At 41.6% G+C, this 24,096-nt stretch overlaps 1 protein-coding gene across 9 annotated transcripts in view; it reads right to left on the bottom strand.

Annotated features, from left to right (window-relative positions):
* The window catches only part of TANC2 (tetratricopeptide repeat, ankyrin repeat and coiled-coil containing 2), a 151,485-nt gene that overhangs the window by 95,647 nt on the left and 31,742 nt on the right, over positions 1–24,096 (bottom strand). For 3 of the 9 annotated variants that reach the window (XM_063403620.1, XM_063403621.1, XM_063403623.1), the window contains exons 3-5: positions 23,172–23,271; positions 10,626–10,697; positions 6,217–6,396 (exon numbers count right to left, since the gene is read on the bottom strand). In XM_063403620.1, the coding sequence (XP_063259690.1) occupies positions 6,217–6,396; positions 10,626–10,697; positions 23,172–23,238 (319 nt within the window). In that variant the 5' untranslated portion in view covers positions 23,239–23,271. The remainder of the gene's footprint in view (positions 1–6,216; positions 6,397–10,625; positions 10,698–23,171; positions 23,272–24,096) is intronic. The other 6 variants (XM_063403624.1, XM_063403627.1, XM_063403628.1 and 3 more) reach the window with 3 other exon arrangements.

The following is a 24,096-nucleotide window of genomic DNA, read 5'->3' as shown; positions in this document are numbered from 1 at the left end:
CCTCTTGAAAACCTGTGGAGTTTCAAGGCATTTTTTTTGCCTTTTAAATACTACCTACACTAGAGAAACTTTTCGGGTTCTCCCTCTGTTGAAGCATCTACACAATTATCTGAAATGCAGAGCTATTATCACCTTTTCCCAGCTCCAGGGATGTGATGACGCAGTCCAACAGCATTGATGCAAATAAAAATATCCTTGGGAAGAGCAAATTCTAAAGGTTCTGCAACAGTCTCACACCACTATCAAGGGGATTCATTTCCTGCATATCTCTATTTCAATTTCTGCTCTGTCAATATGAAAGACAGTTGGGTGTCAAAATAAGACAGATAGGGTTTGTCTTGAAAACAGCACTGAGGAAAATCCATGCTAGAACTGCTGAGTGTCTTTCAAAAGCCAATAAATATGATATGCCAGTTTTTTCCTTCCCTTTATTTAAGGAAATAAAAGTTACATTTAAACTATCCTGAAACTAATGCAGAAACATTGTGAGTTTGACAAGTCTCCAACAAACAAAAACCCTTCAACACAGAATTTGGTTTAATTCCAGAAGTTATAAATAGACACACTATTTATCTGCATACATTTCAGGGAGTTTTTCAGCTCCAAAAAATTCAAATCAGAAATTTTCCTCTTTCACACAAAGAGTTACATTGGTTTAATAGAGATAGAAGTCCATCTGTGAGCATGCAGGGATACATGCATCCACCTGTTTCATCTCTGCAAGCCCAAATGGTTTCCATTTGAGTATGTGCTTGTCAAAACAAACCACAAGTCTCAAAATAATGGATGAAGAATCCCAAAAATGGAGAGTAAGAACTGACACTCCAGCAAAAAAACCCTCAGCATATGTTATTGCAACTGAACGAGGATCCTCCTTCTCCAGCAGGTTTCATTGCTGGAGACAGAATCCCAGAATCACTAAGGTTGGAAAAGACCTCCAAGACCATCAAGTCCAACCTGCCCCTGATCTCCATCACCAGTCCAGAGCACTGAGTGCCACATCCAGTCACTCCTTAGACACCTCCAGGGATGGGGACTCCACCAGCTCCCTGGGCAGCCCCTTCCAGTGCCTCACCACCCTCTCCACAAAGAAATTCTTCCTGAGACATCAAGGTTTGCCACATTAAGAGCATAAAACAGGACTGAAAATCCAAATGCCTTAACCACAGTGAAATGCTGCATGAATTTTAGGTAATTATTTAAAGAGGGACTAGTCAGTAATTTTAACAAAACACAAGTTTTCTACTCATGAAACCTCTAGGCAGAGATTGCAAGGCATCAGAAAAACTTCAATGGAAAACTAATTATGCCAAAAAAAAAATACATTATATACCTGGAACCCCCCAAACCTAATGTCATTTCCCAGGTAACTGGGTCCTTGGCACTGTTGTGCATTCTGAGACATGGGGGGGCCTCCCACCCAACCTCCACTCCTACACAGGTACAGGAATTTCAGATCAGTGTCATGCTGACAAAATGACAGAGAATTCAATGAAAAGAAATATAAGCCTACTGCAAACACTGTGGTATAAAAATACTTCAAAAACAGCAAAGTCTCTCCTGACACCAACAATTTTAAGCACAATATTCTTCAAAAAAATTAGCTTCAACAGATTTTCCTCAAATTCTACCTTGGTAATGATTGTTTATTTACTTTTGTTTCTAGAAGCTCACTCTTCCAGTGAAAAGCAAGTATTCGTTTCCTTCAGCACAAAGGGATTTTATAATCCATTCAAATCAAATTTGTGCTCATTTCAGAACACAGAAGGAAAACATTATCTCAATTCCATTGTTCTAACATTTTGAAAACAAACAACTTGGTGTCTGCAGCATTTTCAACTCACTCCTTAGCAGTTCTATTTCAGCAATGCTCAGAAATCAATTTTTTTCATCGTACATTCATTTTACATTTTGTACGAGAAATTCTGCATATCTGAGCAAGGAGGTGACAAACTCAGATTATGTAAAACTATTGCAACAACTGAAAGACAAATAACCACCAGCAGCATCACTATTTGATACTAACTCCCTCCTAGTAATGGCTTCCTTATCAACTAGGAGCCCCAGAATCCCTTAGTGTACATTGATTTTCTGCAGTTAGAGGAGGCTGAGGAACGCTAAACACAATCCAAATCAAAGACCATGCATGACACATTGTCCAAATACTTACAGGGCTTTGCTTGCTCTTCCTCTCCCCTGCGCGTGCAGCGCGGCAGCACAGGCAGCCAGGCTGGGGATTCAGGGCTGCCTGGAGAGCACTCTGGCACAGATCCTCCTCCGATCCCTCCCTCTCCCTAACACTGGCTCCAACCTGCCGCTCCCCACGTCAGGGTGATGTTCCAGGTGACACGTCCTGCTGCTGATGTCAAGCTCTGTTCCCAAAATCACAAGCACCGTCTCCCTGCAGCGCCCACTGCCCCTGCAGGATCACCTGCACATCCTCTGGGTGCCAGGAAGCGGGCTCCAGGAGGATTCCAGAGAAGCTTACAGACACACAGCCTTCCCTCTTCGTCACATCTCCCAGTGTTACAGAGCTGCTGTAATTCCTAGAGAACGCTGCAGCAAATGTAGTCTCTACGCCTCCCTTGGGGGGAGAAAAGGAAGGATTTTTACAGTTTCTTTCCGTGGCGCAGCTTAATTTGCTCCTTTCCTAGAGCAAACTGCAGAAAGAATAGGGAAATAATGGATCAGGAGACCAGAGTGATTGACTCATGGACGCTTTCCCAAACATTTTGGAGTAAGCTGAGGGGCTGGTGATGCAGCCCAGGACCAGAGCTGATGAATGGTGCAGTGCTGCTGTTGTCATGCCAACTAAGAGGAAAAGAAAAAAAAAAGGCAGCACCATATAAGGAGTTGTGACATGGATTCTGGGAACAATTTATACTAAAAGGCTCTAAGCCCTAGGATGCTTTAAAGCTGCAGCACCCCCTTGGTTGGGGACAGGTTTCACTGTTCACATTGCAGCAGTTAGCACAAATTTCTGACAGGATTGCATCCAGCCCAGACACGTTTGCATCGGGAGTGCTGCACCAAAACAACATCATTCTGCAGTGTGTGCAAATAACTGGAATTGAAATAACTGAAATGCTCAATTAAGGGAAATGGCTGGACACTAATAAGGACCCAAGCTAGCATCTGTGAAAACAGAGTACCCCCAGGTATGTGCAGCCCCACACAGGTGAGGAGTTCTGTCTTTACAGAGCGAGGCTGAGATGAGCCAAACTACAGCACCATCAGGTGGCTGAGTGCCTGAGAGGCACTGACACGAACAGATCCTGACAGGCCTTCCAGAGACAGGAGAACATTCCCAAATTAACCCATAGCCCAGGCACTGCTGGGCGAGGGAGGCTGGCAGAGCCCCCAAAGCCTCTTCAGGTATGGCAGAGCAGAGAAAGCCAACTCACACACACCTGCCATCACAAGCTGTGAGCAAGGCCAAGGTTTGTATTCCATATGCAACACTGGGGAAAACCACATTATTTACTAGAACTATCATCAGCTGCTTTTCACTTAATGCATGTACTCAAACAGACAACAGGCAATGAGGGAGAGAACAGCCTGCAAAATCACAACACTGCCGTGCTGGAGCCTGGGCTCAGCAACTGACACTTCAACAATCAGAAATCCTCCCCATTGATGATTTATTTTATTTTTAAAAACAGAATCCCAGAACGGCCTGGGTTGGAAGGGGCATTAGAGATCATCCAGTTGCGACTGCTGTGCCCATGGGCAGGGACACCTTCCACTGTCCCAGGTTGCTCCAACCCCATCCAGCCTGGCCTTGGACACTTCCAGGGATTCAGGGGCAGCCACAGCTGCTGTGGGCACCCTGTGCCAGGGCCTCACCGCACTCACATCACAGAATTATTGTTAGGGTTGGAAAAGACCTTGAAGATGATCAAATCCAACCATCAACCCTGCAACACCATCACATTCCACACTAAATCATGTAGTCAAGTGCCAGAGTCACACATTTTTTGAGCACTTCCAGGAGTAGTGACTTCACCACTTCCCACATGTGCCAGCACTGACAGCTTCCCCCCAGCACTCCCACCCCTGAAGCTGTGCCTCATCATCTCTCATGCTCCCACCCAGCTGAGCTGTACAATTTGGAGAGAACAAGTGATCCTGGGGGCTGCAATCATTAACCTGGGCTTATTACCACTAAACAAGAAACAATGAAGTTTTCAAGTAGAGAGATCTGAGCTTTTCAGTCCCACAACTACAGTTAACATCAAAGAATATTGTACCATTTGCTGAAGATCTAGAGAAGAGACACTCTTCATGACTACTCCAAAGAGATGCAAGGGTACCCCATGAGGGATGGGGAGAAGACGAGACCTCAGCACTACAAATGACATGGGTGATGGTGGCACAGGGAGTGTTCTGTGTGAGGCCCCCAGCCCAGATGGACCTGGATGGTGTTGAGAAGCACAGTGGTGGGTCTTTACTGGCACCTCTGGAAAGAGCAAGTCTCTATCCTGCTCAGCCCTGCTCTCACCATCTCTGAAGGATCTAGTGAAAAAAATATACATTTCCTTTAGGAAAGAGGCTGCTATTCACTGCCTGAACCCAGTGAGTTATAGGAATATTCCTACTGATTTATATGAATTTTATTCTTAGGGAAAGTTCCCACATTCCCCAAACACAAGGGAGGAACGCTCTCAAAGAGGGGATCTGCAATGAAAGCAGGTCCCCAGGCCCATGTCTTTGAAGACACTGAAGCAGCTAATTCACACTGGATACAGCAGGAATCAGGCAACTGAGAATCCAAACCAAAACATCTAGGCCAGCTTTTTGTTAGAAAAACATGATTTCTTTCTGTAATTTCTTGCTAATATTCTCCCCTCCTCACTCTCTGCACAGGCACTCACACACGTGCTCTTTCTAAGAGAATCCCAATGCTAGCAATCTGTCATTCAATAGAAAAAATAGCAACAGCCAAGTACCATGATGAATAAAATTATCCCAGTGCATATAAATGTACAATCTGTAAATGAACATTCCTTCCCGAGGAGGAGGAGGAAGAGTGGGATGCAGCACAGGGCTTTGTGCAAGCCCTCTGCACATCGCAGGTTCTACAGGAGTTGAATAAAACACCATGAGCTGAGTCTTTCAGCCCAGTATCTCCTTTATTAACCTAATGCACATATTTTTGGCACCAATTCCCAAAAGCACTTACATACTTTCATCCCTAAGTACCCTCCTGGAAAGCACTGCTGTCCTCAAAGCAGGTCTACAGAGCACCTGCATTATTTTCATCACAGTTATGGCTTTGAGTAAGCAATAACACACCCTTGATGTATAGTAGCATATTTAAGCCCACTGTTTCAACAGCAGTTGCTCTTTGCATAGCAAGCACAGTAACTTTTAAGTGCTAATTTTATTGCAGACACAAACCAAAATGGTGTCTTTTGTTATTTAGCCGGAGCTGGGAGGGTGGGGACTTTTCTTTCTCTTTATTACACATTTTTAACGTTCTTTTTGTTAATAAAGTCACTACTGCAAAAAATCAAATAACACAAACTGAGGTTGAACGTGCTGATTTAAGTATGTTTTCAGACAGTGTTAAAAATGAGGTGACACAGGCAGGAGGGTGAGAGCTGATTACTTAAGCTGACTATTACCTTCACCCCTTAGAGCCACACCGATTTTAGGCAAGAAACAAGTTTCTCAAAAACTGTTACCAGTAGAAATACTTTTTTCCAGGCTTTTGTATGGATATTGGACTCCATGTGCTTTTGAAAATCACTACTGCACCATCTCTAGGTATTCACACCACAGTCCTGACAGGTTAGATAAACAAAGCAGTATCTAAAAATATGCATGAACCAAAAAAAAACCCAAACCACTTTGCTATAGAAGTTCATAATTTCTCTGATATTCTCTCAACATTCAAAATTTAAGCATCAGCTTCTTTAAAATCACTGTAATGCTTCCACTGTGCATAAACAGCAACACAAAGTGGAATTAAAATACACTCTGATAGAAATTTCTCAAAAACTGGAGAATATTTGTAAACCAGGGAGAGCTTTTTCAGCAGAGAAAGATTTCTCTGTCAACACACAAGTCCAATCCATCCCTGGGTTTGACTGAAGCAGATGCTGTAATAAACAAGGGAACGACTTCGATACAGAAACCGTTCAAAGCTTTTTCTTACAGATTTTTGCACCAACGGACCTTAAAAGCCCCAGTGAACTTTATTTAAGTCCTTACCAGTTAACTTCTTCACAGGTTGGAGCCGAACACTGATAGACTGATGTGTGAGTAAGGGGGAGGATGGAAGGGAGCGGGACATGCCCTCCATTATCCGAACGTGCTGCATACCTTCGGTCACTGGGAGCGGTGGAATGGCGTAGTCAGGTTCAAAAGCACAGTCGTTCTCTGTGGAGGTGCCTGATGGGGAGAGGGATATAAAAATGAATAGATTAGAATGCAAGGGGAAGAATCCTACTTCCATCATTCCAAAAGGGCTGCCTGGACGGAGTCCTGTGCAGAGCTGACTTGCCAACTTATTGTTTCCTTTGCACACTCGTGACTTCCTTGAAGGATTTTGAAAGAGCATCTCAGTACCCCTCTCTGTATGATGAACAGCAGAACCATGAAGAATTTCTTTCAATGTTCTTAATTTGTCTTTCAGAGTCTTAGAGTCACCAGTTTTCAATATAATGACCATAGTTTTTAGACTGTTGGTTTCTAATAAAAATCCTCCTAGCTAAATTTAATTTCTATAGGAGGCTCTTTAGCCTAAAAAACCTGCAAACCCAAAATAAAATGAAGAACAAACACTTCTAAAAACAGCCACCAGCTCCAACTCTCCCAAGAGACACACAAAGCTGGTGTTGTGGTCGTATCACTACAGATCCACAATGGAATACATGGAATAGCAGGAGAACAGGCGAAGATAGAACAATAGAAGGACTCTTGCTAATTGTAATGAATATTAATGAACAGTGAAGGGAAAGTGCTTCAGATCGGCAAGAGTCAGGAACCGTAAGGTTCCTCCTGTTGGTTGCAGACATGGAAACCTTGGGGTCAAGGACACCTGGATCTCTACTCTTCTCAGTAAGATGAAGAACCTAACCCAGGCAACTACTAATTGATATGCAAAACCAACCCAAACTATTAAAATTAATATTTCACTAATTTTTCATTAATATTTCAATAATGTGAGAAGGCCAGACTTCTGTCACACTGTTACAAGATGGATTTTAGCTCTTATTGGGTGCTGATGTCTTCCCTCCATAAAGACATTCCTCACCGGACTTTCACTGGACTTTCATTGTTCTCAGTGGCTTGTGAGTGTGTTTAAAAGAGAAAATGTTTGCTGGGCAAACATTGTCTTGCTGGACAAGAGTGGGAATAAGAGAGAAGGGTAAGAGCCTCAAATGCATGGTACTTCACAGGAGACGATGGACAAGCTGTATTCTCAATATTCAAAGTACAGTGTGAACAACCCAACATACTGCTTATGATCAGTAGAAAAACCCATGCTGAAATAACTGCCAAAAATCTTGGACCAGTTCCTGAAGGGTTCTAGGAGGCTGCAGCACTAGTGGCTAAATTCATCCATTCCTGATGTCAGCATTCAGGAACATCTCTCAGCAGCTTTGTATTGTTCTTTACATGAAAGCCAAATAAGCACTGACACCTTTCACACCTACGCTGGTTCTGACAGTTCAAAACACAACTCACTGTCTGCTTGCTCATCACTCACCAGTTACCACGAGCTCTCTGCAGGCTCTGCCAGGCACCAGGCTCAGCAGGACTGTCAGGGAAGACAAACCACCATGGCATCCAAAAAGCCAACCTGTGATGGGTTTTTAAAATACATTTGGCACCAGCCATGAAAAAAAAAGATTTGCCACCAATGATTTTGATTCTTAAAAATAATTTCAATTGCCTCAGGCTAAATTTCAGGAAACTATAAACCATGGGCATCTACTGCAGCCTAAAGTCTGGGAAAGACAAGTCTATGTGTATTTCACTGGTTATTATGGTGTAAGTTCCCAGTGTCTTTGATCAATCTACTTAAAATCAAGGGAAGCATTGTATATTGAAATAAAAGTAATTCTAGGTTGTCAAAGTTTTCCCTCTTAAAATTCAAATGCTTTACAAAAAAACCAGTGCAGTCACAAAACATCCGCAAGGTACTACCATCATTTCACTTGAATCAAAATTTCTCTCTCTTCCTTGGCAGAGTAAATAAACACACAAACAAACCCCCTGAAACAGTCTGAAATTTGTTTTGATCAGAAAGAATACTGGGCTTATCAAACCCTAGAATTAGGGCTCCCTGATGGCTGAACTGGAAACTTTAACAGTTTGCTTATATAACACATTTAAACAAAATGTTAATGCAAAGTGCATATTTGAACGAATAAACTATTTTTTGGAGTTTTATAAGATTATCACAGAATCATTCAGGTTGGAAAAGACCTTTAAGATCATCAAGTCCAACCATCAACCCAGCATCACCACTATATTCACCACTAAACCATGTCCTGAAGTGTCACATTCACACGTTTTTGGAACACTTCCAGCGATGGTGACTATCACTGTCCTGGCCAGTCTGTTCCAGGGCTTGACACCTGAAAAGCATTTTCCTAAACCAATCTAACCAAAACCTCCAACCTAAATCTCCTCTGGCACAACTTGAGGCTGTTTCCTCTTGTCCTGCCAGTGAAGCTTTGGAGACACTTAGGCATCACACACGGTAACGCGGAAGGTTAGACAGCAGGAAGACAACTGCCCCATTTCAGCTGGATGCTTCATGCAAGGATAATAAACTCCCTTAACCCACCATCATGAAAAATACTCATTAACATGTGCAGACAGATTTCAAGTGATGGACACAAAGCTGGGAAAAGCTAGAGATAATGCTTCTATAGAGCACAGCAACTTCTCCTTCAATACCGCAGAAAGCCTGCCTCTACAATTTCCCCCACTGATCCAATGGGAAATATTTAGCTCAGAAGCCTGTTGCTCCAAGAACTTGGAAGCTTTTTTAACTTTTCCCTTTCCATTCCCTCTTACACTAAAACTTCTTGCTAGTTATTGCAGTTCCTTCAGTCACAGTCACCAAAGTGAAGAGGTACAGATTGGTGATTATTGGGCAAGGACTTGCAAAACAAAAAATTCCCTCTTCCTTCTTTTGCCAAAACCCATTCCTCTTCCACAGCAGCAGAGATCCAGAATGGATGGGTTGAAAGGGAACCTGAGGGAACAGAATGTGTTCAAGTAGCTCCCAGTGGTGGCTGCATCTGAGCTGCTCTGTCCCATAACAACAAACCATGGGACACAAGCCAAACACAGGGAAGGATATGCCAGGGACCCAGGGCAAAGGTCAGCCTCTAGCACACAGTTACACAGCAACAACTTCTTCTGAGCTCAGAGTGGGAAAGAACAGCCACCCTCTCCGAACATGAAAGCACTGCTCTTTGTATGCAAGGTGCCACGGGATATATACAGCTATAAATTCCCTGGTTCCTTCATAATTTTACTTCAGCTCTACTTTAAAACAATAAAATTTAAAATAATAAATTTAAATACAGTAATGGAAAGATACTATGTGAATAGAGCAGCTGATACTTCAGAACTTCAGGGTTTTAACTATTAATTCCAATCCCCCTAATTCTGATGAGCTTCAATCACTCAAAATCATCTCACCCAGACAACACTGGAATACTGCCAAACAAGGACAATTCTTCGGAGAAAATGTCCCCATAATAACAACAGACTTAAGCCTAAATGAAAGGAAAATTATTGCTGCAATCCCAAAGAGAGAATAAGTCAATGTGCACAGAACCTACTAGAGCTCTACTTCCAAAAAATGCTGCTCAGTGTCAAAGCTGTGTGAGAATACAGCATTTCCACAGCCCTCACAAATGCTTAAAACTAAGTAAACCTGCTTCAAAGGACACGTAAGCCAGCACAGATCTAAGACCTGCTGCTGTGAGGGACACAAATGCCCATTACAGGGCTCTGTGTAGTGTTAACCAACTACTAAACCTACTCTGAGTGATGGATACTCAACAGAAGTGTCTGTCAGATTGTTATTTAAAGAACATAAACCCTGTTTTGAGTACTTCCTTCCTTGGACCTTTTGTCCTCTTCTTGTGGGATGAAACAAACTAAAGCAGAAGATGCAACGTGGGGCTGTTCAGCCCCCAGACAGATATACACAGGTCCTTCTCCACTGCATCCCAGGGCTCGGGGAAGGATAACCTGGTTATGGTGAATCTGCCAGGTTCCCCCTTTGACATCAGGGGGAAGGCAAGTAGAAACTTGGAAACCCGATGTTGGTTTAGGTTGGTATGTGCTTAAGAATTCCAGCACCACCAGCTCCAACAGCAGAACACTCTGTCCCTCTGGTTGTGGTTCGGAGAACCTGTGCTCTGCAGGTCCACCTGTGCTGTGCCAGGAATTAGGTTAAACTCCTTCAGCTACTCAAAGACTGTCTGGTTTGTGAACCTCAGTACGTTGGTAGCCGTGTGGATAACATGATGGGTACCAAGTCTAACAGGTCACACAGTCTTTCACAGACGAGAAACACAACACGTGGGAGGTATCAAAGGTGAACAAACGAGACGTGTCCCCGAGGCAGAACAACACTCAGGTTTTACCTTGCCCAGCTCGGCTCTGACGGGAGTCTACACTTGCCTGTCTTCGGTCTGGTGGCTCCTCGTTCCCTCCATCTGCATGAGAACCAAAACAGCACAAGTAGAACATCACAGTGGACAGGTCAGGCAGGTGCAACTTTTCCTTGAGTCCCATCACCTATCTCAGAGGAACAGCAGGACAAAAGGTCCCTCTGGCAAACTGAAACTGGGGAAACTGCTGCTTGACTTTGCTGCTCCTTCCACTTTTGCCCCAGCTCACTGCAATGAAATCCATGAGGTCCTCCGGTAGAAGGAAGGTTTTACTTGTTCCTATTGATCCCACAGACATCTGAACAAGATAAAAACCAAATCGTGCATCTTCAAAGAGTTCTTTCACTTTGGTCTGTTATATCAAAATATAAAAATATTAAGCACTGGAATAAAGACATCCAGAAAAAAAATTGAAATATGAAATTTGAAATTGTGTCCCTTTAAAATTATTTGTCTGCTAAAAATCAGGAAGGCTGGGAAGAACAAAACCTCTTATTACATCCTCTTGGAACTGTTAAGGAAAGCAGCTACAGTTAACAAATCCCAAATACATCTGGGTAAATGCAGAGTGGGACACTGTGTACAATATTATTCAATTAATTATAGGCTGCTCTTTATTGATCAACTGACCAGATTAGAAACAATAGATGCACCCATCAATACAGATGCTTGAGTACATGGAGTTTCTGGCATCTGAGAGCAAAAAGAAGCCCAGCTCTGCAGACTGGGAAACAGCAAACCCAGGGATTTCAAATGCAGGCTTGTATTTCAGCAGTTCTTACCCCTTATTGGCAGGGGAAGGGGAAGCTTTCAAAATCTTAAAAATAGTTTTGAAATAACTGATTTCTTAAATAGCTGTTTAAAACCTCAATAGTCAGTTTAGCATTGATGTGTTTTGATGATACTAAAAGCAACTGCATTTTGATATATTTCTATCTCTGGATAACTCCATAGAAGTTATTTGTTGGAGGGGCCTGTTATGCCATAATTTAACTTCCGCAACATGTGAGCTATGTCTGGCTTGATGAGAAGCTGTGAATTGCAGCACAAGAGCAGAACCAAAATGAGGACTAAAAATTTCAGCCTACCCCCACCCCCAAAAAGAGAGCAACCACAGCCTAGGCTGGGAGAGGTTTTCTGTTCCCTCTTCCCTTGGTGAAAAGCTCCCAGCCCTCAGTTTTCCTGAAGCAATGCTCAGGCACCTTGAACAGATGCCAGCTAGGCCATTTCTGTCACCTTTGCATCCCTCCCTGCTGACACGGCAGATGTGTGTGAAGGTCATCTGGCTACAGCAGCCCAGAATTCTGATTTTAAATGAGCTGCACCCACCCCAATAAGCCATCATTTGCCAGGTACCAGGGAGGTCACAAAGCACAACGTGACACTTCTGCATTCTGGTTGCTAGAAGGATGTCACACTGCAATTACAACTGCAACTGGGATATGTCTGTAGGAGCTTTCATTAGCCTGGAGATGCCCTCTTGGAATTAGCTGCCCTGAATCTTCCTACAGTTAACAGCATTAACAGAGCTCTGACTGTATTTTTGCTAGTAACACCCAGTGTTGGTGTGGCCATTGCTGTGCACATGGATATGATCATCATCCCTAATGGCCCCTGGCTATGAGCCCCCACAGAAAACCTCCAAGTTATGGACAAAACAAAAATCCTTTTGAGCTGTGCAAACATAAATCTAAATGCAAAATAATTGTAAAGCCTAAACTTTTCAAAAGACAAGGAAGTCCCAGTATTAAAATCAGGAGTAAACCCCTGTACTTATCCAAAGACACACAATCATCAGCAAAAGAAACTCCCTCCCTAAAAGTTTCACCATCCTTGCAAGCTACATGGGGATCGGTGGGTGGAACTGGATGAACCTTCAGGTCCCTTCCAACCCAACCCATCCTGAGATCTCTGATGATTCTATGAATCAGTCTCCTCCTATGAATCAATCACGTGGAAAGACAACAGCGCTGCTGTACAGTTAGCTAGATGTATCAAATCCTGCCTTGAGAACAAGTCATGGCCAAGGCGGTGCTGGGGGCAGCAGATCTGAGGTCCTGCTCCCCAAAATGCTCCAGCACTCAATGGTAGGACACAAACCAGTGACAACGGGCAGCCAGAGCCATTGGGCTGAAGAGGAACAGGAGTCAAGAGTCTAGGATGGATCTCCCTGCAAGTTATACAACATATTAAGGAGGAAAGAAAGCTCACAGTAAATTAATTTCCGAAACACAATTAGCAGGTGGGAAAGGAAAAAATAAATCAGATGACTCAGCAGATATTACATCTTCAGTCAGCACACAACTGCTGTTGCATTTGATATGGCTGCAGCAAAGATGGAGCTTGAGGGAAACCAAGGATGGAAAGGAACAGCCACAGTTAAGAGCTGAATAACTGAACTATTGAATTCTTTTTCTCTTCACTACAAATCAAAATGTTGAGCACAATCTGCTCCCGGCAATGGAGGAGCAAGGCAGGGAACAATACCACACATAATTATGAAGTTATCTCACTGTACATGCAAAAAAGGGGAGATTACTGTTTCTAAGGGAATATTAATCCTCACATTTTCTTGAACTTGTATTTACATCCACCTCCACGTGTGCATCGGGACTCTGTGATCACAACAACACTCCTAGTTATTTTATTTATGCGTGATTTTAGGTACTTGTTAGTATTTGCTTTAGCAACAGCAATAGCTATTGTTTATAGACATGACCTACTATTCAGACAACATTTGCAGACATGTATCACTGCTGAAGTTCAATCAACTCATTTGCTGTAACAATGGCCAGTGTGGTGAAACACCAAAGTTATCGACAATCCTTCAATGCAACAGCTAAAAGAGGTCATCAGAAATAAATCAGTTGTGAAATCATTGCTAGAGAACACAGCTATCCATGTTAATTTAAAATAAAGATTAGCACAGACTGAGATGAACCTGTTTAAGGAGCTTTACAGAAGTTGTCATGCAAAAGAGAAAATAGTCAAATGCCACAAGGGAGTGAATAATATAGTAAATATTGACTCAGTAATTTATATTCTCTTGCATCTCACTACAAAAGGGAGAAAAACTTTTGCGATCTTTTAAAAAATCTCAGTGTTAAGAAAATCCATTCACTCTTACACATTATTGTAGTTTCTGAAAGCTGCTGTCTCATCAGTGTCCAGCATCTGTCCATCTGGGATGCTGGACACATGTCAGAAACCTGGTCAGAAGGCTTCTGAGTGCCTGATTCTGTGGCAGGAACAGAGTAAACAGTCACGGCTATTAACTCTTCTTCTCAGTTACAAAGAGATTAAGCGATCTCAAAGATCGTGATTAGTCACAGGGATCAGCAGAGCCGCCTCTCCTGCTGTAGCCACCTTGCAGAAACACTCCTGTCTCCTCCCCCCATCCCCCTTCCACCAGTTCTCCATTAAAACCAATGACATAACAAATCCTCCCCAATACACACAACTGGATTCTTCGAACTGACTGCTCTGACAGGGAAAGAAAATCTCAAGGTTTCAGCATTCCTAAACAAATCCCCTGCACAAAGCACCACAATTAGTATGAGGAGGCTGCAAACAGGAGCCAGATACATCTGCGCCAGCACATCTGATGTCAGTAAATCCCACAGCATCTCTGGCATCACCCTCTGGCAGCACCTCCTGCCAGGTATTCTCATTAAAGGTAAATATAACAAGTGTCATACAAAACAGATGAAGCAGCCCAATATTTCTGGTTTCCTATTTAATTAAAAGGCCTTTAAAACCCACACCATGACTAAATGTCTCTCAAGATCTCTGATTTGACAAAGCAATTTTAAAGGCAGAAGGATCCAAGGGTAGGTGAGGCTGCTTCACGCATGCTGGGGAATCTGCGGCAGGAACCGACTGCATCGGATGTGCTGCTGCTCTCACAGCAACTGGCAGAGCATACTCCTTTGTAACAGCTGATAAAGCAATAGTTTAAATCCGTACCATATCAAAATTGTATCTGGAAAAGGTGGAGGACTCACACAAAGCCAGTCAAGCCGTCAGGGATGCATCCGATTCCAGCCCAGTCCAGCATCCCTGCAGAAGCATCCCTGTGTGCACAGCACAGCATCTGGAGATGTGCCTCCGAACCGCCATTATAATCCCAAAACAGAGACACAGGGGAAAAAAACCTCAAAATAAATAAATCAAACAGCGCCAGGGGCTAGAGCCCATGGGAGGATCCTGAAGCTGCTGGCACTGCCGCTGCAGAAGCCAGTGCTGAGCCTGACCCTGGAACCTGCCGCAGCGATGCCGGCGTAGGAGAGGGAGTTGCACATCTTTTTCTCAGCGCTTCTGATGGATTCCAGCGCAGTAAGAGGTGACACGTGCCACATGATGTGCCTGCTGCTCTCCTAGAGATGTGCCTGGAAAGGGGAAAAGTGCTCCCCAGCCAGAGCAGGAGGGAAGAGGGAGCCCAGTCTGGCACTGAAAATAATTATTTTAATCAAAAGTCCTTCCTGAGTATTTTTCTGCCTGAGGAAACAATATGCACCACCATCACAAATTATTATTATGCTATGATTAATTCTATTATAAAACTATTATTATTGTTGTTGCTATAAATTATTATTGTGGTAAAAATCAGTGTTATGGTTAGAAATAGCATTATTGCAGCGTTATGATTAAAATCAGTATGATACAAGTTATTATGGTAATTAAAAATATTAGAGAACTGCATTAAATTACTAATGGAATAGAACATCTACCCCGATGAAAATAAGTCCCTGGTGGGAGTGTCAGGGTGCAAAGGGAGGGATGCAGGAATAGTTGTAGGTGTTGAGGGTGGAATATTTTTACTGATGGAACTATAGGACAGACCTGGGTTATTAATCACCATATCATTAAAATCCAGCTCCCCAATCACTTTCCACCGTGTTGAATCCCTTAGCACAGAATCATTAAAGTTGGAGAAGACCTCCAAGATCATAAAGTCCAACCTGTGACTGATCCCCACCTTGTCACCCAGCCCACAGCACTGGGTGCCACATCCAGTTGTTCCTTGGAATTTCTAAATGAACAAGGCAGAAACACCACCAAGAATACTTTCTACTGCTTTTTATGCTTTTGAATAAAACAGTGTTGGCACCTCAATGATTAGAGAATTTCACCATGAACAACGTCAAGGAATACTTTGAAAAAGAAGAGGAAATGGATTACTCAATCATACAAATCAGATAAGAACAACATGATGAAAAAAAATTTAAATGCAGTATTAATTCCTGTAGTATCAGGGAAAGGAAGTGGTTTAATGTAAGTTGAAAGCAGACTATATTTAGTATACAATTAAATTGTGTCGCTTGAAATCATAACAAAAAACCCTCAAATATAAATTAAAAGCCTCTTTTAAAATATGTATGTTGGAATCATAAGATAATCCATGATCTTTATTTCTTACTCTAAGAATGGTCCAGTTCAACAGATTACTTTTGTCTATCAGCAAATCAGTAACAGAGTCTCAGAGGAGAAGTGACGGCTGATAATCATCCTGAATTCATCTAAAGATTTTCAAACCTATTTAGATGACAAAAAGTATGTTCTGTTGAGATCTGGACACCTTCTAATCAAAGCTTCTAATAAAATCATGTCCATAACTCGCTTAGGTTTTGAGAGTTTTTTGTATGCTTAGAGAATATGGGTCGACTTCTATACTGATCCCATCCTCAAAAAGAAAATTACATAAAAGGAAACATAAATCCTCCTACTTCAGAAAGATCTTGCAGCAAAAATTTCCACAATTCCTTCAAATAGGTCAGTTATAGATGGAAGCTCTAGCAAAAATTATCCATGAGTTATCTAAAAATATATCTGATACTAAAAAAAATAGTCCTCACAGACATGCTGCGGGAGAAGTTTGTGCGAGCAGTAGAAGAGGCTGAAGAGGACAAACTCCTGAAAAGGTGCAGCTTGAAAGTCAATCCTCTCACAAAGAAAAGGTAATTTTTTTCCATTAAAAGTATTAGCAAGTTATAGACATTTACACTTCCTTAAGGAAAAGAAGAAAAAAGGAAGGGCAACTGCAACTCCAAAAAGAGAATTTAGTGATGGAGTTGCAGTCATCCCTCACACCTGGCACAGGTACTTCCTGCAGCCAAGAAATGCTTTATGTGAACCAACTGGAACTGCTTGGAAAAGCAGTCACTGCACGTAGACAGTGCTGATTGTAAAAATACCTCAAAAATAAAAACATTAGTCACCTGGAATATAATCCTAAAACGGGTCAATACAGATTCAACATCTGTCAGTATAATAAACAACTGCAAGAATCTGCACTAACACTTCCCAGGGACAATCAACACTGACTATAAATAATATTTACCTTAGGAACTGGGGTAAAACGCAATATGGAAAAATCTCACATCTTGGGCAGAGATTTAAGTAAAGGCACGTCAAGACTAACAGGGATTAATTATATTGAGGAGAGTATGATGAAAATGGCGCTGAGTAACAGACACTAAGTACCGTACGGTTTGTTTCATGTTGTCTGGGAATGCTCCTACCACACACATGAGTGAACACAGGAACATCTCCAGCCAGTACCCAACTGTTTATGACCAAAAGTGTTCTGCTCAAGGAGCACAGAATCAGTATTCAGCCTCATATCCTGCTCTGTAAGATCGCTTCCTTCCTCTGAGAACTTAGGAAACTGCAGTGCGTGGTCAGGCCCTGGCATAGGTGCCCAGAGTAGCTGTGGCTCCCCCTGGATCCCTGGCAGTGCCCAAGGCCAGGTGGGACAGGGCTTGGAGCAACCTTGGACAGTGGAAGGTGTCCCTGCCACAGCAGGGGTTGGGACTGGGTTTAAGACCCCTTCCCACACAAACCAGGTCTGAGATTCTCTGACGCTATATTTAGCTTAGACTTTTCTCCATTTTAATTCTCTTTCCTGCACGTGATGACGTTGCTTATTTTTGTAACAGGTCAAGTTCTGATGACACGAAAACATAGTCTATATTCAACATGCTGAGGTAAAATGGCAAAATCAACATGCATGAATATTTCTAAAACAATTTATTTATTCAGAAACATTCAATACTTAGTAAGATTCTAGAATTGTGAGAAACATTAGTTTCTAGAATTGTGAGAAACATTACTTTTAGACTGCTTGTATAAAATCTAAAAATCTATTTCAATATATTAGATTACAGATTTTGTTTAAATCCTGCTTTAAGGGAAGGAATCCAGGTTTGTTTCTGGGGCCAGACCTCTTACAGCAGACAGCCCCCAAGTTATTACATATTTCAGTGACTTCTTACTGATTTTCCAGATGACAATGTTGAATTAACTGAAATAAATATTATTTTCTTAAAAGATTTGATTGGATATGCACATCCTTAGGACTTCCTCAGACATTCTGGAAAAGACTTTCCCAACAGTCTGGCTGAACAAATCCCTCAAATTGGTATCATTTCCCTTTGAAACTAGTGTGCATATTCTCTTTGAACTGTATATGAGAATACCTTTATTATGTTGAATAAGAGAAGACAAGGTCATTTGATATGGGAAGATTAACTTCATCTCCTTTGCACATCAGCACAGGAATTTCGGTGGGATTTGATGGAAAACTCCTGCTCCCTCTACTGGCTCACCCCCAGTAAAGCACCAATATTTCATCACAAATCTGTCAGTAAATGGGAGTAACACCACAAAATCCCACCTGTATCCAAAATACAAGTCCTGTGTCCTGAGGCCCTCACTACAAGAAAGACCAGGTCCAGGAAAGGGAATGGAGCTGGGGAAGAGTCTAGAGCACCAGGAGCAGGTCAGGGAGCTGGGAAAGGGCGTCAGCCTGGAGAAAAGGAGGCTCAGGGGGGACCTTCTGGCTCTGCTCATAGTCTTAAGAGTTGCTGATGGTCACATGTGTGAAAAACTTGTCTCATATTTGTGAATTAGAAGGAAATAAATACATATCATTCTAAGATAGGCTGCTAAAATTCCCTCTACAATAGTAGTGCAGGAGACAGGCAGAAGCTTCATTGTCCAGACATCTTGTATTTGTCTGGGAAGAGTTTGGTACATGAACAAGACGTATTTTGATCAAATTAATCAGAATACTAGGAACCAAACAGCATGCCAATGTACATATACATCCTACTGATCCACTGCCTTCTTCAGGAGGAAAACACTGAATTACATAAATGCAAAACAAACTTTCAGGAAAGGTCAGTTAAACTCAAGGACAAACTTTACTGTAGTCAGAGGATTTGTCAACATACTCGAGCCTTGTATAAAAATGAATTTATGAAAAAACAGGCATTTTTGTGGAAGAACAGGATCCGCATTATTATTTGGATGGAATACCTTGAACATGTGGATACAGTATTCAGGACCACAATACAGGATAGGCCTTTTAATATCTCACTTCTAACATTTTCTTAAATTAAGTTACCCGACATCTATAGGACCTACCAGCTGGATCTCATGACTCAGCAATTTCTTTCAGAAATGAAATTGAAAAAGCAATTGTGACCATCAAACTCTTCTGGGTTAAAGGTTATCCTCAGACTTCCACAAGAGATCAAATAGATGAGAACCTGCACAGAGATCTGACCTTCACAGAAATGCCTTTTGTCTTCCAAAGGCAGGAATCGAAGGTGAAGAGCATTCGACAGGGGCCCTTTCAGTCCCAGAATTAAAATATAAAGTGGTAGGTTCCAAAAAGCCCTATAAATACATTACAAGTGAGAAGTAATTGGGTCTTCTGTGAACCAGGAAAGAAGAAGAGGTTTTTTAAAAATCCTGCACCAAAAATATTCTGAACGACAGGCAGGCTCCTGGCTGGGAAGCTCCAGATAAAAAGTGTGCATTTTATAGTTTAGAACAAGCAAGATGTTAATTCCTAACTAACTCAGAAAGGAAAAGCAGACCCTTTGGGCTAAGGATTACATGCCTCAGATATTCTGATTTTAGAGTACTTGTCTTATTTTGGGCTTTTTTTTTTTTGGGGGGGGGGGTTAGGAGGGTAGGGGTGGTTTGTTTGGGAGTTGTTTTGGTTTGGGGTTTTTTCCCTGTTTTTTTCTTTTATTTACTGTTACATTAATCTCGACTTCTGTCAGAAAGAAACAGCACAAATTTTTGGGCTTACTCCTCTCGAAGTGAAGGGAAATACAAAACCAAAATGTGCAGTTTTGCAGCTGAATTTTACCAGGTCTTGAAGGGACTCCAAACTCTTACAGCAGCGTTAATTTAATGTGATAATGTAAGAGGGAAATAGTCCATCTGCTCAGAAAAGAACAAGGTGGAATGATTGGATCCATTATACGGACATATTTTCCTAACAAGATACTGGAATGAATACAAGTGGACTGATTTGATGTGCACTACTTCAATATACACCCAGACCAAGGAATGATTAATACAAGCAAGAAAACAGCAGATAAATATGAAACAGGTCCTTGATAAAAACAAGTGAAAACAACGGAGAACCTCTCACAGTCTCTGGATTCAGAGAACAGAACTGCCCTGGAAGAACTGAATTAAGGAGGAAGAGGCCACAAACATCTCTTACAAGCAGCAGCAGCAGGTTTGCCTATCTGCAGGTTTGTCTCTTCCCAGACAAATACTCCTGGTAGCCCAGGCCACAGGGCTCTGGCCACAACAATCCTGCTGGATCTTCATCCAGAAGGAGTAACAGGATGGAGAAAAAAAACAGTCCTTTTATACTTTTAAACAAAAACATCTTACATAATGTAGCTCTGGATAAAAATGAATCAGAAAGCTTGCATGTCTGTGTATCTCTAAGTTAATTTACACTGGAAAAATAAAGGTAATCTGCAACTGTACTGAGATCCCATTTCAGCACCACAGATGCTACTATCTGGCAGCTTTGTGGAATATCCATTTACATCAGAAAGAAACCAATCTAATCAAAACACTGTTGAAGGAATATTGTGTCCTCAAGGCATTACTGGAAACCATTCTGAGAGCTCTTGAGTCATGGCAGAACTTTTCTTAAGACAAGGCATTAAGTATGTGCACACACATGTTCACTGAGCACTCTGTGTCCAGAGCACACACTGGATTTGAAACACCAGCACTGGACCCCTGAAAGGATACCCAGAATTAATCACAGGAGATTACAGAGGCTGATGCTGCAGTAGAAAGTAATTTATTTTAACTGGCACTACTGTACGTAACTGTACATTCAGATGCATGTAACTGTATTCTTTTTTTATAAATATTTTGTGTGTTGCTGAATCGTAACACCATCAAGCAGCAAAGGCGAAAATTCACCCTGGCTAAGGTAAAATAAATGTTAACCACAGTTCTCAGAGAAGTTGCTCAGCAGTTTCTAAAGGAGGAAAATTAGGAAGGCAATTCTGTCCTTTTTAATCTGCTTTTACAGTATCAGATTTGTAGTTTGCCAGAACTGCAAAGCAAATAAATACAGCAAGTTTTGGGCTTACAGTACTGCATGCAACATGGAAACATACACAGAAGATTTACTGCTTTTTTTCCTTACTGTGTTGCAAAGAAATACAGACTTAAATACATTTATCTTGAAAAAAAATCTAGGCAGCAATGAATTCATCTAATGTCACATATAAGAGTTGGGAAGATTAACAACTATGTAAAAAATTATTATGCAGTGCAGGGATGTTTGCCACTTAGTCACAAACAATATAACAAACCTGATCATCCCATTTTCCCATTCCCTCTCCTGCCCTCAAGAAGACCAAACAACTTCTCAGTAAAGCAACTTATTTCAAGGGCAGAATCACAGTAAATTAAACATACAGTAAAGTCACTAGCCATTAGAGATAACCTCATCAATTCAATTCTGTCATATTAGTTTTCAATATATGAATAAGAAAACCCATCTCTTGTTCTGCTTTGCCCAAAATCACTTTGTCGAATCTCAGTACTTCAGAACTGACATTTTTCATTCACAAAGGAAGAAACACCTATTTGCAGAGCTTGGCATGTACAAAATCCTTAATATTGCTTCTGGGAGATAAGCCAAAAGGAATACTATGGCCTGTTAGCAGCGCATCTGACAACGAGAGGGCTTTGTACAGAAATCACAACTTAAGGTGATTTGTCTATGTACAGTTTTCTAAAAGTATCATCAAAGGGCTTGTACTTTCAAACAGTAAATGTGGCACAAATCACAAGAGGATGGAGCCATCTGCTCACGTGTCTTCCCCAAACCTGTCGTTTCATGCAGGTACCTCCCTCACACAAAGCACTCCTGCTACAAGCGACTGAGGCGTTCCTATGGGACTGAAATCTCCCTAAAAGCAACAAACAGCCACCAAAAGAAGAGGCACCACCACCTCAGGCCTGAATTTGTAGGGTGCCTTTGCAAAACAGGCTTTTACCTGCTTTGAGACCCACACCAACTACAACACCACAATGCATGCTTGAACTTTCCAGGACAGGCGCCCTCAGGATTGACCAGCACCCCATGACTGTCACTCCACACTGGAATAAGAGACCACTGATGTCCAAGCCCAAGGCATCAGTGCTGCCCCACAGCAAGGCCCCACAACCCTCCTTCCCCAAATACAACGTGGGCAGAATGATATTAACAATGGCCAAATTCTGGCAGCATGAGAAACACATAAAAACTTCCTTAACCCAAGGGAAAACAGCCCATTTTTGTACCTCCTCACCCTCCTCTCTGGTTTCTCAAGGAAAATCCATATGAACATCCATAAGATAAATATCCACATTAACACAATTAAGATGCACGAGCACAAATAGACACTGTATCCCAAAATATTTAAGACATGCTGCCAGACGGCTTTAGAATTCAAAATGAAAGATACAATTAAAAGCTGGTATCCTGCCAACACTCAAGTTTTTGGAAAAACTACGGAAGTTAAATAAAAATGCTTTTAAAGCCTATCAATATTTTTGTAATGCTCTGTTTTACAATTACAATCTCCCTCAATCTCTGTCATGGATGAAATAGGTCAAGCCATGTGAACCAATACTAATAACTGTGAACTCCTTTCCTGAGATGGTGGAAAAACAAAATTGATATAAATAATGACTAAATTTGGGCAATTTCTCCTTTGAATTCAACTATTCCCATTCCTTTCTCCCTCCTGTTTAAAAATAAAAGCTTAAAAGAAACTGCTGCTGCTCTCACAAGTTTTGGCTGTAATTACACAGGTTTCACTGCCACAAGTTTTGACAGACATCTCAGCGGAAAGAAAATTTTCTTACTTTCCATAAATGAAACGTGAACCTTGGTGCTTGTTTACTGCAAGATTATGTAGAACTCTTATTTGGTTTTCCCTGCATCTTATCTCTTCAATAAAACCAGATGATGCTTTATATACCTTTTAAAATAAATATACATATAGTTTCAAATTAAAAGAAAAGCACAATATTAAAATGAAGTATAATGATGTTTGGAGTGTACACAATCATCAACTGAGTACATCTGTTCATTACCAAGAAGAAAGTCCTGCTAAGACCAAAACACACATGAAAGAAATGATTTGAAAGGTGCTAGTGTCCCACACGCACGAGGAGGTGACTGTTACTTACCGCTGGACCTGTTCTTGCGGTTTGACTTCCCTCCCGTGAGAAGCATCTTGAGACTGTTTCGAAACATGGCGATCCTGCTCCACCTGGTTTGTTGCAAACACTACAGAAAGCAGAACAGCAGACACACAAAATCAGCACTCCAATTTGGACAACGGGAAGCCATTATGGAGAAGAGGTAAAGAAGTACTATAACTGAGATTAAAATGATGAAAAACTATTTTGCCAATACAATTCCTAACAACAACATTCACATAAAGCCTACCATTCAGTTTGCTTTCAGTTATCCAGGCTTTATTTACAGGACAACACAATTCCAGTGCTGCTGGTAGAGCCAACCTACTTTGCCAAATAATTTATCATCACAGTAGTGGGAAAGACATAGCATTTAGCAAACTGCCCCCATTTCCCATCACTATTGAAGCCAAACCCCTCAGAAGGAGCTGTTGCCCTTCCTGTTGCTCAGAAAATCAATCCTGCTGACACCAACCACGACTCCTGAGCTGGTTGACTGTCAAATTCTCCTGCAAGTTGAATAAATTGTCATGAGGAGACAAGTCACTCAAACCCAGAGTAACTGATGAAAAAAATCAAATAGAAACATTATCCCTATATTTTCCTTGCTGTATATGTCTCGGGGGAAAAAAAAAGGTTGTCTGAGTATTGCTGAAGATAAAAGACTGTCTGGGATCACCAGGCACACTGACAGCCTCTGCTGAGGAACAGCCACTGATTAAAACATGTAAAGCATCAAAACACCTACAACGAAAGCAGTTCAAACCAGACCAAAATGATTGTAAAGAGTCTTTGATCAGGACATACAATAAACCACAATTTTTTCTCTATTGTACACATGATATTCCATATTTACAAGGTAGCACTTTCATCTTGTAAAAATAAATAATTTTTTTTTCCTGTAACAATATTT

This window comes from Prinia subflava, chromosome 8 (genome assembly GCF_021018805.1).
Source record: "Prinia subflava isolate CZ2003 ecotype Zambia chromosome 8, Cam_Psub_1.2, whole genome shotgun sequence".
NCBI classification, from domain to species: Eukaryota; Metazoa; Chordata; class Aves; order Passeriformes; family Cisticolidae; genus Prinia; species Prinia subflava.
This window is presented reverse-complemented; position numbering and strand designations above follow the sequence as displayed.